Source organism: Epinephelus moara, chromosome 9 (genome assembly GCF_006386435.1).
Source record: "Epinephelus moara isolate mb chromosome 9, YSFRI_EMoa_1.0, whole genome shotgun sequence".
Taxonomy (NCBI): Eukaryota; Metazoa; Chordata; class Actinopteri; order Perciformes; family Serranidae; genus Epinephelus; species Epinephelus moara.
Genome location: NC_065514.1, coordinates 5,130,729 through 5,148,833, shown reverse-complemented (window position 1 = coordinate 5,148,833; position 18,105 = coordinate 5,130,729). Strand labels below are relative to the sequence as shown.

At 40.4% G+C, this 18,105-nt stretch overlaps 1 protein-coding gene across 5 annotated transcripts in view; it reads left to right on the top strand.

Annotated features, from left to right (window-relative positions):
- Window positions 1-18,105, top strand: part of mctp1b (multiple C2 domains, transmembrane 1b) — a 45,621-nt gene that overhangs the window by 13,548 nt on the left and 13,968 nt on the right. For 4 of the 5 annotated variants that reach the window (XM_050052598.1, XM_050052597.1, XM_050052596.1 and 1 more), the window contains exons 2-5: window positions 8,402-8,522; window positions 8,614-8,756; window positions 8,855-8,934; window positions 15,417-15,540. In XM_050052598.1, coding sequence (XP_049908555.1) covers window positions 8,402-8,522; window positions 8,614-8,756; window positions 8,855-8,934; window positions 15,417-15,540 — 468 coding nt within the window. Of the gene's footprint in view, window positions 1-8,232; window positions 8,315-8,401; window positions 8,523-8,613; window positions 8,757-8,854; window positions 8,935-15,416; window positions 15,541-18,105 lie in introns of those variants that run through there. The other variant, XM_050052599.1, reaches the window with a different exon arrangement.

The window sequence follows — 18,105 nt, the reverse complement described above, 5'->3', positions numbered from 1 at the left end:
CTTGTAAAAGATTATGTTTGTTTCTTTTAGTTGGCGAGAATGTGTCGCCGCAAACGCGACAAACATCCACTAACTTTGACGGCGTTTTCTGCGAGCACGGCTGAGCCATTTTGTACCGCTACATGTGTTTCTAGTGGGACTATGTTTACAAGCACAAGAGTTCAGCGAGCCACCGAAGGACTGCCCTGCAGATTTACTATTGGTTCTGCAACGTAGGGAGTTTTTTAAAACTCTGAAATTGTATCCGCCCATCTAAACACAAAATCAGGGAGAAAATCATCAGTCTTTAGTTAAGCAAAGCGTCTAAAGACTGACTTGTGAGTCTAGAATGTGCCATAATGACAAATGGTGGTTCAGCAGGTTTGAATAGAATCAAACCGGTTTAAGCTGCAAAACCGGGTACTGCCCCAACTCTTTCTGATAATCTGGACTTTTCTCTAATTGTTGATTTTTGTAAAACATTGGAAAATATCAGTGTGTTGAATTTATAAACTCCTCATATGTCTGTTAATGTAAAATGTAAATGTAGTAACTGTAAGAGGCACAATAACTCCCTCTGAGATGAAGTGGAGTAGAAGTATATCGTATCATAAAATGGAAACACTCAAGTGAAGTACTTCCAGACGTTATTAAGAAAATGTGTTTCTGCTGCTGGTGCGAGGCGGCTGGCAGCTTTCTCTGCTGTTCATTTACAGTATTGATCAGTGCGGTCAGTATTGGCAGCAGTATTGATGGTAATGGGCCCTGGAGGTTAGATCATCATGTTATGGAGGACGCTGCTGTTGACATGAAGAAGACATATGTGACTTTCTCCTTAGTGGGTGTATTGACGTTATTTCCAGCCTCCCTCGCCGGCGTCTCTAATCTTTATGTGTCTGTAGTTATGGCTGCTCGCTGGTCACTTTTTGTTTTACATGTTGCACGTAATGATCAGGTGATGCTCATAGTCCGGACTGCCCGTTTCATCAGGGTCTTCTTGAATCGCTCTTAGTCTGGCCCCTCTCCTGGGACCACTGTGGATTACATATCTCATCTGGCCTGGGAACACCTCGGGGTCCCCAAGGACGAGCTGGAAAGTGTTGCTGCGGAGAGGGACGTTTAGGATGCTTTGCTTGGCCTGCTGCCCCCGGGACCCTGGATAAGTGGATGAAAATGGATGGATGGATGGATGGATGGATGGATATATCAACGTTTCTATATAAATAAATAAAAAAGTGAGTTGTATATAAGCTGACTTTGTTGTGGGGAGGTGGAGGTTGTGGTTGATGGTCTAATACCTAGGTGAGACCACTGCAAAGCGGTTGTGTTTTAGTGAGTCATCGGCTTTTAAGGCTCCAATCTAGGGTGTTTTTTAGTGACCTGTCGGCAGCAATAGTGCCACAAAAAAGTGGTTGTTTTTTACTGTGACATTTGTTGCTTTTCCAGCCGAGCTGATGCCACCAAAACTTCTTATTCTAAGCTAAAACACGACCTTTTCCAAACCTTATCCAAATGTTTTTTGTGCCTAAATGATGATGATTTCTTTATTTTGTGTCATGCGCACAAACATGAGCCCAACGCTCATGAGTTTACAAGACACCATTACAATGACAGTGCAGTAACAATCCAAAGTACATCTTATTTTACTGCTCAGTCCTCACACAGAGTACTGTCCCTGCTGTCCCAGACCTGGCAAAGAGATTCAGCCACAGACAAGGCTCCCCTGCTGAAACAAAACTCAAATTTTTCATGATCATCCAAATGCAACACACCTGTGGTTTGCAGAAACATACAGCGCCAACATTTAATTCTGGGGATGCACAGATAGTGCTATGATTTTGACCTGTTTTTAAAATCTGTCTTCCAGTCCCCCACCATCATGACACTAAATCACTGCATCTTAAATTAGGTTAGTGTCTTGCTCAAAGGCAAAGATAAGCTATTCTTCATACCTAACATACCTGTGTCACGGCCTCACAGAGCTGCTGGCTGCAGGGAGTGAAATACAGAGGAAATAATGTTCTTTCTTTTTGACATGAAAAATTATTTAATGAAATGATAATGAAAACAACCCTGAGAGACAGAAGACTGAAGCCTCTGCTGCGTTTCACAGATGTGTGTGTAAACACAAACACGCAGTCCTAAAATTAGCGAGCATCAGTGTAGCTGATGGGATTGTGAGCGTCCTGATGCTATTCTCAGTTTGGTGCGCTGCTTCCTGATTTACTGCCACGAGACAGTTAATCCTCTCTAAGCAGCCTCAACACTCCCATCACGTAAACTCAGCCTGGGACTGGGTCTGTGGATGTTCTGGTTAAAAGTTAAGACTCTTTGTTTCTGTGCCACGATGAAGCAGTAAGATCTACTTCAGGAGCCGCTGCTGTCTGATACCAAAGAAGATATTAGCAGAGCAGAGTGTATTGTTAATACTCTCTGACCACAAGTCAGCTCATTACAGCCTCAATAAAAACTGTGACTCATACGCTTTAATGAGAACTTGATGCCTCTTATTTCCTCCGTTTATCTTTCTCATAACAAAAGAGAAAAGACGACAAGTGCAGGAGGCTGACCTCACTGTTTAATGCTGCTCTAAGTCCTCACACGTTAAAGGATAATTGCTTTCTTTATAACAGAGGTGGAGGAAGTACACACATCTTTTACTTTAGTGACAGTAGCGCAGAGTAGAAATACTCAGTTACAAGTAACTGTCCTGCATTCAGTTTCTTATGCCTCCAAGCTGGCGTTCGTCCCATTCTCGTGAACACGATATCTCAAGAATGCGTTGAGGGAATTTCTTTAACTTTGGCACAAACGTTACCTTCGACTCAGTGATGAACTGATCAGATTTTGGTGGTCATAGGTCAAAGGTCACAGTCACTGTGACCTTGTCTGCCACATTCTTGTGAACACGGTATCTCAAAAACAAATTCAGGGATATTTTTTCAGATTTTGCCCAAACGTCTCCTTGGACTCAATGATGAACTGATCAGATTTTGGTGGTCATAGGTCAAAGGTCAAGGTCAGTGTGACCTTGTCTGTCACATTCTTGTGAACACGGTATCTCAAGAATGCGTTGAGGGAATTTCTTTAACTTTGGCACAAATGTTACCTTCGACTCAGTGATGAACTGATCAGATTTTGGTGGTCATAGGTCAAAGGTCACAGTCACTGTGACCTTGTCTGCCACATTCTTGTGAACACGTTATCTCAAAAACAGATTCAGGGATATTTTTTCAGATTTGGCACAAACATCTACTTGGACTCAATAATGAACTGATTAGATTTTGTCACTGTTACCTTGCTTCCATCTTAATCTCGTGAATGCAGTGTCACACGAATGGCTTGAGGTAATTTCTTCAATGGTCCAAGGTGCATCTCTCTCATTCTCGAGAACAGCAGCTTTCCCACCTTTTTGGAAACCAGGAAATGAGACAAGAGTCCTTATGATGTAGCTAACCCCTTTTATGCCTGATTAAATGATGTTTTTGTAGAAATATGAAGGAGTTTTTGGATTTTGAAGGCTTTCAAGACATTTTTTAATTGTTTAAAGTTGTGAATTCTTCTCTGGGACAAGTGCTCTGGCGCAGGCCAAGTTTGGAAGTTAAAAATGAATAAATCATATTTATTTCATATCAATAAATCCTTTAAAAAGTAAAGTTTCACCCAAGAATCAGAATCAGTGTGTTGATAAGTTATAATTTAAGTTTTATTGTTTTTTGTTTTTTTGGTAAGGCATGACTTGTTTCTTTGTCAAAGTTTCATCTTAATCTGTAATACGTCATAATCGATTTATTGATTCTATTTTGTGTTAATAATCTGAATTTGCAAAGTAACAAGAAACTTGATTTCAATCTGGAGACACTCATTCTGAGAGAAAAGAATATTTATTTACATGTGCACATAAGTAGTATACCATAATGTATAGACTAGTACGGCTATAAAACATAGATATCAAACATAATATTAAGTATAGCATAATATAATAAATGCAGTATAATATATAATATAGTATGTCAGTGTTTTGAGTTATATAAAGTTGACCTGGATCCCCTCATCCTCTGACATTATCTCCTTATTTAACACCATCATGTCTGAACTGGACTTACCCCACTTGTCCCATCAGACTACATAACATTTCAACAGCCCTCCTCCACCTACAGCAGCAGCAGTGCAGCCTCCACACAGCCACTCACGGCCTCCTCATGTTACACAGGATGGTCTCACTTATTTTATTACCCTGTTTTCACTTTCTGCCCAGTGGAATTTCCGCAGCTTGCAAAATGCCAGAGCAGAGAACTTGGCACACTTGAAAAGTTTTCAGCCTCAGGAAATGAATCTGTGTTTCATAACGTGTGTAACGTGTTCCTTGTTGGTTCAGCCAGCCGTCAGGGAGGAGCTGATTCAGTGCTTCTGATATTAGTGATACTGTGTGCTTTTATATCAAATTCAGTGGTGGAGGACGTTTTCAGATCTGCAAGTACTTGTGTAAAGTATCTGAGTACTTCTTCCACCACTGCAAGTTTGTGTGTGGTCTTTACGTTCAGTTTAAACAGGAATTTAACTTGGAAATATTTTTATACTTCTGCACCGGCAACAGCTGTTGGACGCAGGCATTATGTTTTGAGGTTGTCCATCTGTCCGTCCCATTCTCATAAAAGTGATATCTCAAGAATGCCTTGAGGGGATTTGCCTTAAATTTGGCACAAACGTCCACATGGACTCAATGATGAACTAATTCGATTTTGGTGTTAATTCTTAATATATTATTAGACAACAATAACACTACAACATTTCAAAAAATGTTATGTCCACCCCAGCTCCTCCTTTTCATGCTGTGTCTGACTTATCAATGTCATTTGTGTTTGTCACTGATGCTGCTCTGTTCTGTTCCCGGGGGGGGCTTTGCTGCTGCTCTCTCTGTTCTTAGGCTTTTTTCATATGCACGTGGAAGGGCAGAGACGTGTGCTCTCTCCACCTTAGGCTTCCCATTAGGTGCATGGAAGGGCAGAGAAGTGTGCTCTCTCTGCCTTGAAGTTTTCCACATAGGCATGTGGAAGGGTGGGGAGGTGTGCTCTCTGCGCCTTAGGCTTCCCATTAAGGCGCGTGGAAGGGCGAAGAGGTGTGGTCACTCTGCTTTAGGCATTCTGTGTGGGCACATGGAAGGGTGGAGCGGTGTGCTCTCTATGCCTCAGGCTTTCCACGTAGGTGCATGGAAGGGCAGAGAGGTGTGCTCTTTCCACCTTAGGCATTCAAGGTAGGCGCCTGGAAGGGCAGAGAGGCCCCAGAACAGAGCTGTACCACCAAATGTAATACTGCAAATGGAAATAAAGTTTTCTTTGACTTAAGTGGTCCTGATTGGAATGCAGTTTTGGTTCTCAGACCTTCATCAGGGAAAGTTTGTAACAAAAATATACATAAATAAAATATTAACTTTACCTGATGTAGTTCTGTGGACGGAAACATTTTTAATAAAGGTAGTATGAGTGAAAAAAGTCTGTCGATTTCTTTTCTTTAAAGAAAACATACACTTAAGAACTAAATAATGGACAAAAACATTTTTATGATTAAGACTTTTCCGGAGAAATAATGTGAAAATCAACAGCTCATGGCTTCCTGTTGTCTCCTGTGTTGCTCAGTGCATTGACCCAGACATATTTTGAAAGTATCTGAGTAGTCTCTGGACATCTGAACTGTAAATCATACAGTCGACCGCGGCCTCTTTTCATATCCAACAGCTGTATAAGTGTTCATGTATTATCACATTATACAGGTATTGATCAGAGCATCTCTGTAAGTGGATAAGTGTGTGTTGACAGGATGCAGCATCCCCAGCAGAGTTGTTCTCCGGCTTTAAGAGTGATGTATGGGGATATTAATGTTTGATTAACTCTGTTGCTCACAAACACAGGGGAGCTTGTTCTTATTGGAGGGGCATCGACATATGTAGAATTTCATTGTATAAACTTTGATCTAAAACCGAAAATGAAACAAGTTCTTAAAGCTGCAGTAATCAGTCATTTTATACACGTTTACAATGACTCAAATGTACTATGTGTAATGTGAAAGGTGTCGCTTATAATGACAAACAAATGCTGTATATGAATTATTGAATATCTGAAAGATAGATCCTCCCGCTGTGTGTCTTTGTGGTCATTTTGCGTCTCTGTGATTTTTTTTATTCCTCATTGTTGTCATTTTGATCACCTTGTAGTTGTTTTGTGGTTTCTTTGTAGCAATTTTAAATCTCTTTTTATTTTGCATGTCATGCATTTTTTGGTCATTTCACATCTCTTTGTAGTTGTTTTGTGTCTCATTGTAGTAACTTTGTATCTCTTTTCTGTCATATTGCATCTCTTTCTGGTCATTTGGCATCTCTTTGTAGGTGTTTGAGGTCTCTTTTTGGTCACTTTGCATCCCTTTGTAGTTGTTTTGCATCTGCTTGTCATGTTTTTGGGTCTCTTTTAGGTCACTGCCATCCCTTTTTAGTATTTTTACATGTCTGTACTTGTTTTGGGACTCTTTCTGGTCATTTGCCATCCCTTTGTAGTTGTATTGGTCTCTTTTAGGCCATTTTGCATCTCTGTAGTTGTTTTACATCCCCTTATATTTGTTTTGTCTCATTGTAGTAATTTTGCATCTCATTGCTGTCATATTGCATTTCTTTCTGGTCATTTGGCATCCCTTTGTAGTTGTTTTAGGTCTCTTTTTGGTCATTTGGTATCCTTTAGTAATTGTGTTGCATGTCTTTGTACTTGTTTTGCATCACGTTGTAGTTGTTTGTGACTCTTTGTAGTCGTTATGCATCTCTGTAGGCTTTTTATGTGTCTTTGGTGTTGTTTTGGGACCCTTTCTGACCATTTGGCATCCCTTTGTAGTTGTTTGGCATGTCTTTGTAGTTGTATTTGGTCTCTTTTAGGCCATTTTGCATCTCTGTAGTTGTTTTACATCTCCTTATATTTGCCTTGTGTCTCATTGTAGTAATTCTGCATCTCTTTGCTGTCATATTGCATCTTCGTCTGGTCATTTGGCGTCCCTTTGTAGTTGTTTTAGGTCTCTTTTTGGTCATTTGGCATCCTTTAGTAATTGTGTTGCATGTCTTTGTACTTGTTTTGCGTCACGTTGTAGTTGTTTGTGACTCTTTGTAGTCGTTATGCATCTCTGTAGGCTTTTTATGTGTCTTTGGTGTTGTTTTGGGACCCTTTTGGTCTCTTTTAGGTCATTTTGCATCTCTGTAGTTGTTTTACATCTCTTTGTTGTTGTCTTGTGTCTCATAGTAATTTCGCATCTCTTTGCTGTCATATTGCATCTCTTTCTGGTCATTTGGCATCCCTTTGTAGTTGTTTTAGGTGTCTTTTTGGTCATTTGGCATCCTTTTGTTATTGTGTTGCATGTCTTTGTACTCGTTTTGCATCATGTTGTAGTTGTTTGTGACTCTTTGTAGTTGTTTTGCGTCTCTGTCAGCTTTTTATGTGTCGGTATTGTTTTGCATCTTGATGATTTTGCATCTCTTTATAGTTTTGCATGTCAGTGTGGTTGTTTGGGGTCTCTTTTTGTTCATTTGGCATCCCTTTGTAGTTGTTTGATGTCTTTGTACTTGTTTTGGGATTCTTTCTTGTCATTTGGCATCCCTTTTGTATGTTTTTGTAGTTGTATTTGGTCTCTTTTAGGTCATTTTGCATCTCTGTAGTTGTTTTACATCTCTTTGTAGTTGTCTTGTGTCTTATAGTAATTTTGCATCTCTTTGCTGTCATATGCTTTTTATGTGTCTTTGGTGTTGTTTTGCATCTCTTGATGATTTTGCATCTCTTTACAGTTGTTTTGCCTGTCACTGTGGTTGCTTTGAGTAACTTTGTGGTGGTTTTGTGTCTGTCTGTGTCTCCTTGAAGTTAGTTTAAATTTGAGTCTCTTGATTTAAAGTAAATGAGGTAAATGAGAGTTGATGCTGGAGAGCACAGCCCGTTGCAAGATGACAACATCACTTTCTACATGTTTGGAAAGTGTTCACAGAAACATTCGTCCTCTCTTTCATCACATCAGGTGATGAAGCAGTGTTGGGTTGTAATGCTCCACAGCATGTCTGCTCAGGTTCTGCATAACCACAGCAGAGGAGATGCTGCTGCAGTGAGGGTTGTACAAGAATGGAAAAAAAATCAGCTCAATGGGAGGAAGCTACTCTCGTGTAATTTCCTGTTAGTGGTCACCCGGGGGACGGGTTACTGAGCTGAATTAGACACTTCAGTCAATGTTAGCAATGTGGGTGCAGAAACGACTGAGGAAGTCAAGGCTAAGCTTCAGCGGCAGCTTATAGCGGCTTTTATTTCTCTCAAAGATGTCGGTGAGTTTATTTTGAGCGTGTGGTGTGAACGATGATAGAGTGACTGTTTCTGCAAGTTGTGATGAATGCATTCATTTCTCCTGACAGGGTATGGGTGCTCCGTGCTCCTCTGGGGTCACATCTGAGCGAGCCATCCCCAGCCCAGGCATGTACAAGCTGGAGATTGAGCTGAAGAGAGGACACAATCTGGCCGTCAGGGACAGAGGAGGTACAAGTTATGTCTCATCTGTGAACTCTGTTTCTGTTCTGCGAGTGTTTTTTTTTTTATAAATCTGTGACAGCTTAATTTGTCTTCTCAGGCAGCAGTGATCCTTATGTGAAGTTCAAGCTCGCAGGTAAAGAGGTGTTCAGAAGCAAAACCATCCACAAAAACCTCAACCCAGTGTGGGATGAGAAAACCACTTTGATAATGGATTGTCTGAGCGACCCTTTGTATATAAAGGTAAAGACTTGTGCACACACTCTCACACACAAAGCTTTTCCACATGAATTATTGATGAACACACAGTCAGTAGAGATTTGTCTGTTGCTGCTCTGCAGGTGTTTGACTACGACTTCGGCCTTCAGGATGACTTCATGGGCTCTGCTTACCTCTACCTGGAGTCTCTAGAGCAGCAGAGGTATGTCACCTTAACTCATGCTGTTCATCCCACCAATAGGTTTTGTTTTTGTTTCCCTCCCTAGGCAGGTTTTCATTACACAAACAAAACTCAAGTACTGTCAGATCAGACGCCAGAAGAAAAACTTGGCATTGTACACTTCTGCAAACCACAGATACATTACATTTGAATGTTTTATGTATCACATAAATGTTGACGTAGGATATGAGCTGACATTGTCATGTAGAGATGGAGGGGACGCTGTTGAAGACCTGCAAACAACAAAACCGGTTGGGATTTAGAAAGTCATGGCTGTGTTTTGCGTGGCTTTTGAGGCACCAAATGTGGGTGTTTTTAGTGACCTGTTATGTTTTTTAGTTTAGATAGTGACATGAACAGTGGTTGTTTTTTACAGAGACATCGCTGCGTTTCCTGTCAGGATAGAGGCATGAAAAGCAGTTGCTTTTACCAAGACAACGCTTTGTTTCCCGGTAGAAAAAGCTGTTGTTCTTTACTGAAACATTGCTTCGTTTACCCCCGTGGACAGTGGTTGTTTTCCTGAGACATTGGTGCATTTCCTGCCAGGATAGCAACACAAAAAGCGGTTGTTTTTAACTGAAACATCGCTTCATTTCCTGCAGGAATTGCAGCATAAAAAGCTGTCGTTCTTTACTGAAACATTGCTTCGTTTCCCCCCAGGACTGTGGCACGAAAAGTGGTTGTTTTCCTGAGACATTGGTGCATTTCCTGCCAGGAGAGTGGCACAAAATATGGTTGTTTTTACAGAAAAATCACTACGTTTCCTCCAGACATAGCAGCATAAAGAAGCAGTTGTTTTTCAGTGAAACATTGCTTAATTTCCTGGCGGGATAGTGGCACAAAAAGTGGTTGTTTTTTACTGAGCCATTGCTGAATTTCCAGCGAGAATTGTTCCCCCAAAACCAGGTATTTTAAGCCGAAACATGATATTTCCCTCCCCATAACCAAGTGGTTTGTGTCTAAACTTAACCACACTTTAACCACAGCATTTGTGAAACATGAAGAATCAATGCAAAGTTTCAACATATTCACTACATAACAATGTTCAAATGTAGCTTGTAAGTAGTTTGTATAAATACACAATGCGAACATTTTTTTCTGGCGACTGTGCTGAAACTTTACATAAGGGATGTCACAAGAACAGATACTTCGATACCAAGTCGATGCCAAAGTTCTGAAAATGTGATGGTACTGTTTTTTCTCAAGTACCATATCTACCATGGATGCTTCTGCACCTGACAGGGCAGCATATGTGACCACACGTGCTCTAGGCTGATGTTAAATGCCATAAAAGGAAGTAGAAGAATGCCCATCAGCACGGTAGAGCAACAACAACACGTTGAAGGTGGCAGCAAGTGCAGCTGCAGCGACAGAAATGATGACTCTGAACTCTGCACGTTTGGAGTGTTTTTTCTGGTCACTGAGATCTGAAAAATGTTCAGCTTTGGGTGAAACACTGAGCTTATCTTTGTTGTTTATGGTCTCATCACAGAGGAGGAGGGGCCGGACTAATAGCTTAATATCTTCATATTGCCCAACCCTGCTGTAGGCTGTTTACTAATATGTTTCTTTGTCCATAAATCTCATGAACACACACTGACTAGTGCTTTGTGTATTAATGACAAAATATAATTAGATTTAAATGTTTTTAATAAAGGAGTGTATGTTTGAGTACATGGGATATATTGTTTTGTCTTTGTTTTTTACTGTGGTATTGAATTGAGTGTCAATAATATTGGTATTGACTCCTAACTAGGGATGGCTGATATGGCCCTGAAACAATATCATGATATTTCAGGATATTTTTGCGATAACAATATTCTTGATGATATGACAAATTAGCAAAGCTGGACCTTTATGCTCTGCCATTTCTCCTCTAATCATCACGCTGTAACCTGTGACAACTATCACACAGTCACATATATGTAGTTTTTTGTCGAGCTGTGAGCTTGCGTAGGTTTACATTACCAAAGGTTTATGACAAAATCACTTGACGACACCGACTCCTGCGTGCACATGTCGAGAGAGGAGAGGGAGAGACGCTGTGCTGCTGCCAGAGGAGCCGCTGAATGAGTTCCCTCTGAGCGCTAAGTCACTGAGGCCTTGTTTACACGAAAACAATCCACTGAAAACAGAATCGCTTCTCATTTTTGTTTTGAAAAAAGTTCCGCGTTTAGACGACAACGTTTTGATAATCGCCGTGCACACGGATCCACAAAAATGAACAAAAGTGCTGCAGTATACATGCCAGGCCAGTAGTTGGCGTTGTGATGCTTATGCTTCCTTCTGCAGAGCGGTGATGTATAAACAAAATGGCAACCGCACGAACGTTTGTCTGGATGGAGACGAGGTGGAGTTGCTACAGTAAATCTACACTATGATGGGGAAGTGTTGATAAATTCAACAGGGTGAGCAGCACAAGCAGAACTCGGGAGTCCGCCATTGTTGTTGTGATGGTCGACTTTCTCGCGCATGCCTAGTGACTGGAAGCGTAATGCGCATGTGCGAAAAGTACCGTTTTCAGAGGCACTGCATATTGCAAGTTTACATGACAACGGAGACGGAGCTGTTTTCAAAACATTGCAGTCTGGAACCCGTTTTCAAAACGTTGCGTTTTCAGGCACCCAAAACACTGCTGTCATGTAAACGATCAGCCAAAACGCAACTAAAGTTTACCGTTTTCAGTTGAAATCGTTGTCGTATAAAAAATTCACGATATGAATTTTTCATATGATACTAAAAATTATACCAGTATCATCGTAAACAAGATGATATGGCACACTCCTACTACTAACTCTCTGGTACTGTGACCTGCCTCCTACGTGTTTATCCATCAGATCTACCTTTTACTTTTTAATATGTGAACCACAACAACAGAATAATGCAACCACAAGTACTGAAAGCTGCACATTTGTACATTAACAGTGGATCTCTTAGTGGGTTTTCATCTCTTTGTAGCTGCTTTGTCGCCATTTTTATTTTTCTGTTCCTCCTGAGACGTGTTTCCCTTTTAGAAACAACCGAGGATGCGTACGCAGCAGGAGGTAGAAAACACAATGTCATGATGACTTACATGCTTAGAGTTTCTGTAGAAACTAGCTGGAAACCAGAAAAATTCTGACACAAATCGTGACGTAACGTGAGTATCGTAAAGTCTGGGATGTAGTGGAGTAGATGTATTCAGTAGCATAAAATGTAAATACTAGCTCGAAATTATACAGTACTGGAGTATAAGTACTTGCCAGCTCAACAACCTGATGCAGCCGTGTAAATAACATCCCACTGATGCTTTGTGTCAGAGAGGAGCTGATTTTAAGGCTGCGGTGTATTAGTGGTGTACGGTAACACCTCCTGTCGTAAAGTGTGGACACATCGTTCACATTCCTTGGTCTCCCTTTGGTCTGTGGCTGTTTCTCATGGTTTAGTCGAGGCCTTAATTACGTGGAGGATTGAGGTCGTCACGAACCCCCAGGCTGAACTCTTTGTAGGACCTCCTGCCATCTCATGTTACCACTTGTGGAGCAACACTGTGCTGGAAACATGACTCTGTGCATGTGTGTGTGTGCAGGGAGTACAGAAGATATAGAACTGACATCACACATGACCACAGCCTGTAATACAGATACGACGACGGCTTCCTTTCTGCAAATCGTGTGGTTTTTGCAGGATGTTATGGGCTAGAAGTGTTCCTTAAACAGACCTGAAAACGATCTGAAAGTGAAGGCAGAATAGTTCTCCTCGTTAAACCACAACGTGTCTTTTTAAAAGTCTGGTTTTATTTATTTTCCTTTATCTAACGAGAAAGGTCCCACTGAGATACAATAACCGGGTCGCAAATTAAAGAAAGTTTCAAATACAGATAAAAATGGGGACAGATAACATCACCAAAAAAAACACAACGACTGACACAAAAGCATACAGGAATCAGGGGCTAAAAAGAATCATGTTAAATAATGGTGCTTGCAACCCAACCCCCTGGTCGCCCTCTTTGGCACCAGAGAACATGATGTACACCTGACTCCGATCCAACGCCGTACACTGTCTTTTCCCTCTCTGCTGGCCAGACGGGCAGCTCTCATCAGAGGAAGGAAAGCCCACCCACGCCCAGTGTCTGAGGGACATTATGTCCTGCCTTATTGTTGAAAACATACTCAATTTGTAACTTGGATAAAAAGAATAAGGTTTGGGGCCCCTTTCTGAAATACTTCCAGAGCTGACAGTTGAACTGGAGATTTTGTGTTTGTTTTTGTTCTTGTTGCTTTCTGTCTTTTACACAGGCATCTCTCCCCAACTGTTTTGATATTAAACCTGACTCTCAGCTCAACTGTCATTTCTGTAGTAGGGCTGGGCGATATGGACAAAAAAATCATATCCCAGTATTTTCAGGCTGAATGGCGATGCACAGCATATATCCCTGTACTTTTTAGTAAGTGGGCTAAATGTTCAGTTGGAAGCTGATCCACAAGTCCCCTGTTATTTTTGCTGCATGTGTTTCTCCACAGCAGGGCAGGTAGAAGAAGTTTACCTGTTGGAGGTGAGCTGTTTGCAGAGGTGCAGTAAGAGCCTGTTGTCTGCAGCTCTTCATTAGCCTCGTGTCACCAGGCTCTTCGCCGTACGTGAAGATGTGGTTTCCATTCACTCTGAATTTTGTCTGGATTCTGGTTCCGGTCTAGAGAGCGGATCTGGAATTCACCAAAGTAAAAGTGTTCACCAAAGTAAAACTTTAAATTCTGGCGCACCATCGATTTACAATAAAAGAAAAAGGTTAACTTAATGGCTTGGGGCTTTTCTTGTAAATTACATTCTTTAAATTAAAAAGTTTCACCGCATTTTTATCAGCTTGGTGCTTTTATTTTGACGGAAAGGCGCATCCATCGAATTCCGGATCCTGTGTCTCTCGCCCTGGTTCCGGTTCCTTACCAAAACGGCCACTAAACGGCCCCAGACTAGCTCTTCATCAACATCTCACTGTGGCTGTTCCTACTTTCACTCTTCCTCCCTGCCGTATTATTAGACTTGTCTTTACTGAAGAAAAGCTGCTGACAAAGTTCCATAAATTCAGTAATAACACTTTTCATTTCCTGTGGCTTCTTCACAGTAAAAGTCCCCTGTTATTTAGTTATGTAAAAACTTTTATTATGAAGCAGCAAAATAAGGAAATGTTGAGTTTTCGAGCAGCAACTTCACAACTTCTGATACAGCTGATAGCGAACATGAAGCAGTAAAATAAAGCAGATATCTGAAGTACAATCAGGACACAGGAGAGAAACTAAACTCCAAACCACAGAGATTCAGTTAGAAGATACAGACGCACTGAGAGCTGAACACACAGAGACTTTTAACACCCAGCCCTACTCTGTACTGTTCAGGAGATTCAGGACAACTGTCCTGTTGTTATGGGGTTAGTGGGAATGGGGAGGATTGTGATTGGATGTCTTGCTTTGTGCCTCGTCATATATGCTTTAAATTTGATACCTGTTGTGAATATACTTTGTTTAAACCTGTTAAAATTGAATTAAAATGTTATTGATACAAAACAATAATGAGTTCAGAGATACAGCGTCTTAATAACAGTCAGCTTTAGGTGTAGTTTAGAGCTTTGAACAGAGCCTGGCTGTTTCCCCCTGTTTACATATGGAGCTACATTAGGGTCAAAAGTTTTGTACTTGGAAAAAATAAAATTTGAAACTGAAAATTCATGTGTTGATCTTGAATTTTGAAAAATACATCAATGTATTCAAATTAAAAATAAGTGTATGAAACGTTTTTTTCAGGTTAAATATAATTCTGATTCACTTTGGTAATTCTTCTGAATAAATAATTTATTTTCACTTTTCAAAATAAGACCTCAAGTGTCAAAATATATATGGAAGTGAAAAGTGAAAATAAATTATTAATTACCAAAGTGAATCAGAATTATATTTAACCTGAAAAAAAGTTTTTTATTTAATTTTATTTTTATTTTGAATACATTGATGTATTTTTCAAAACTCAAGATCAACACATGAATTTTCAGTTTCAAATTTTATTTTTTCCAAGTACAAAACATTTGACCCTAATGTAGCTCCATATTTACAGTCTTTATGCTACTTTATGCTAAGCTAAGCTAACTATCCTCTCCATCCTCTCCAAATTTCCAAAAATGCATTATCTGGATGACCTCATCACGTATCAGGACTTTAAATTGTTACTTTCTCACCTGAAAAACTATTAAAACAGATTATTTTATAAGCTTAAAAACAGCTTTTTGGCAAGTATGGATGCAAAATAATCTCACTTCCACTCTTAAACAGAAGTAAGAGCACAACATCACGCAACAGCACAGACGAAGAATAAAGTATTTGCACACATTAGACTCAAGTAGTAGTTTGATTGACTTGAGTTGCGGAGTCTTTCTGCATGATGGCAGTGAGTAGAGTTGATGATGCAGTGTTGACACCTGTCCTCACCTGTATGTGTTTCAGGACAATACCTGTGACTCTGGTGCTGAAGGACCCTCAGCACCCTGACCAGGACCTGGGCTCTCTGGAGCTGGCCGTCACCCTGACACCTAAAGAAAGTCCCATAGAGGAGCGACGAGGCTCAACGGTAACGACACTGCTACATTACGTCTCTATCTTTGGTTTCCTTTGGTCAACTTACTGTGAATGTCAGCTGAGAGCATCTTTATAAGATACTACAAACAATTTTCAAGGCTCATTTTTATGTCTTCAACTGATTATATTTGATTAATTCTGTCTTTCTGTTTTGATTTTTAATTATTATTTCATTTAAATATAAAAAATAAATGAAAATATGCAGCAAATCCTCACTTTTGATAGCAATTAATTAGAAAATGTTCAGGACTTTTTCTTGATATAGTAAACACCTTAATCCTATTTATTTTTTTGTTGATCATAAAATCAGTTGAGCTAGTATTCCACAAAGAGCCACAAAGAAAATAGAACAGAAAAGCAGAAAAAAACAGATATTTTGTTTTATTATTTTATATTTTTATTTTTATCAAACTCAACTCTAATTTTTGCTCTTTTTTTAGTAAATTATTTTACTTTAAAATAATTAAATCAAGTAAAAAAATGAGCCTGTGGCCAGAGCATGAGTGGATCGAGTACAGAGCAGATTTTTTAAGAAGCTGGAGAGTCGCCGTATCTCCTGCTCCATCACACTCCAGTTTTGCTCTGGTAGCACTCACACCTCGAGCTCGAAGCATGAGCAAAACTAAAATTAAAATCCTTTTTTGGAGAGCAGTGAGCGATTCGAGTGGAGCATGGTGAATATATTACAATACATCCATAGCTCCACTCCGCTCACATGCTCTGGTCTTCGCTTTGTTTGAACTGGTCACAACTGGTCGACACGGGCAACCACTGACGGAGGGTCACAGGTAGACAAAGCTTTGTCTTAAGAGGTTGAGACTCACTTTACTAATCCATCAATCCACTAATCCTTTAACACTACTGGATTAAATCATCATAATTTGGAGAGATAAATAGCTCAGTACAGCCTTTGTCCTCATCACACACACACACACACACACACACACACACACACACTGACACATCATGTAAGAACAGTGGCCGGTTGCACAGAGCACCTTACGTTTGCTCCTTAAGTACGACACTTAAAGTTAAGTTTTTTTAGTGTTGCAGAGAATCTCTTAAAAGTTTTCCTTAGTCAAAGAAAGACGTTAAGATATTTACAGCACTGAAAGAGATTTGACAGCAGTAAAATTCTGCCGTTTCCATGGAGACCATTTGTTTCCTCGCACTTGTGCTTGTGATAGCCGACCTGTTATTGCTATCTCATCCCTGTCTTGTTGGAACAGGAACTTCAACACGGTGTTCAGCAGACGGGTGAGGGCGTTTTAAAATCATAAAAATGTATAGTGCAAAATCAATTGCTCATCGTTAAGGGTGTCCATTGGGTTGTCTCGGTCAGGCAACACTCTTCTCAGGATGTGTCGCCATAAACTCAGTCATGTTGCGGTTAAGATGCTAAGGTCCTCTGTGCAATGGTTTAATGAACTTTAAGCAATCCCTTAAGTGTAAGACCAAGATAAGGAGAAAAACTTAAGGAAACCTTGAGGAGAAACTGACTATTTTTAATAGGAAACCTTAATTTCTATTTAAAGGAAAATCTGAAAGTCTGAAAAGTTTTCAGTCAGTGATGAGTGTTTGTGCCGCGTCTGTGTTTCCTGCAGCTGAGCGAGGTTAGGACGTATCGCTGGAAGCCGTATGTGAATAAAGTGAGTGTAGTGGTGATCTGGCTCTGATTGAACCTGTTCCTGCTGTACCTCCCAGGCTACTGAGGAGCCTCCTCTCCTTTGTTAGTCACTGTAGAGAGCAAATTAGCCATCTGCTAGACAGAGGCTGTACGATATGTAAGGGATAATACTCGACGAGGTGTCCAGTATCAGTTTTTAATGGCCGACATGGAGGCGTGTACCGTCTGACACGCCACAGAGGCCATTAAAAAGTGATAAAGGAAAACTCGTCTGGCTTTATCCCTCTTATACCATGGTCACTTACCAAAGCCATAATAAGTAAGAATATTGATTCATATTTTTATGCTTTGTGCAGTCACAAGCCAAAACTTGGTTTCCTCTGTAACACCTGAGCGTTCCCGTAACACCTGGAGCAATCATTGCTGCCCCGTAAGGTTCTTGTGCAATTAAAACGTTACTCACTATCTTAGTAAATAGGACAAACCTTAGATACGACCTAGGAACAGGAGATATTCTCGTCCGCCCAGCTCATGGAGCCCGTTGGCTCAGCTATTAGCCAGAAAGCTAACGTAATGCTAGTAAGATTCAATGTCAATAACGCTGCATACAGCTGAGAAAGAGTAAATATAATTTGATGGTTTATTTAACAACAAGACACCCCAAAATTCTCACACATGCATGAGCCTCTTTAAACAGCGGGATGTCACCCCAAAAACTTTTCCTGCCCTACGGCAACTCAAGAGGGACACACTATATAGAACAGTCTGTTACACTATTATGTGGCCAGTGTATTAATTTGAAACAGGAAACACACAGTCTCACCTGAACCACTTAGTAAGTGTCCATTATCAGTCTTTAATGGACACCCTGCAGCCAATCAGAATTGAGTATTCACCCAGACCATGGTATAACTTCAGAGATACAATTAT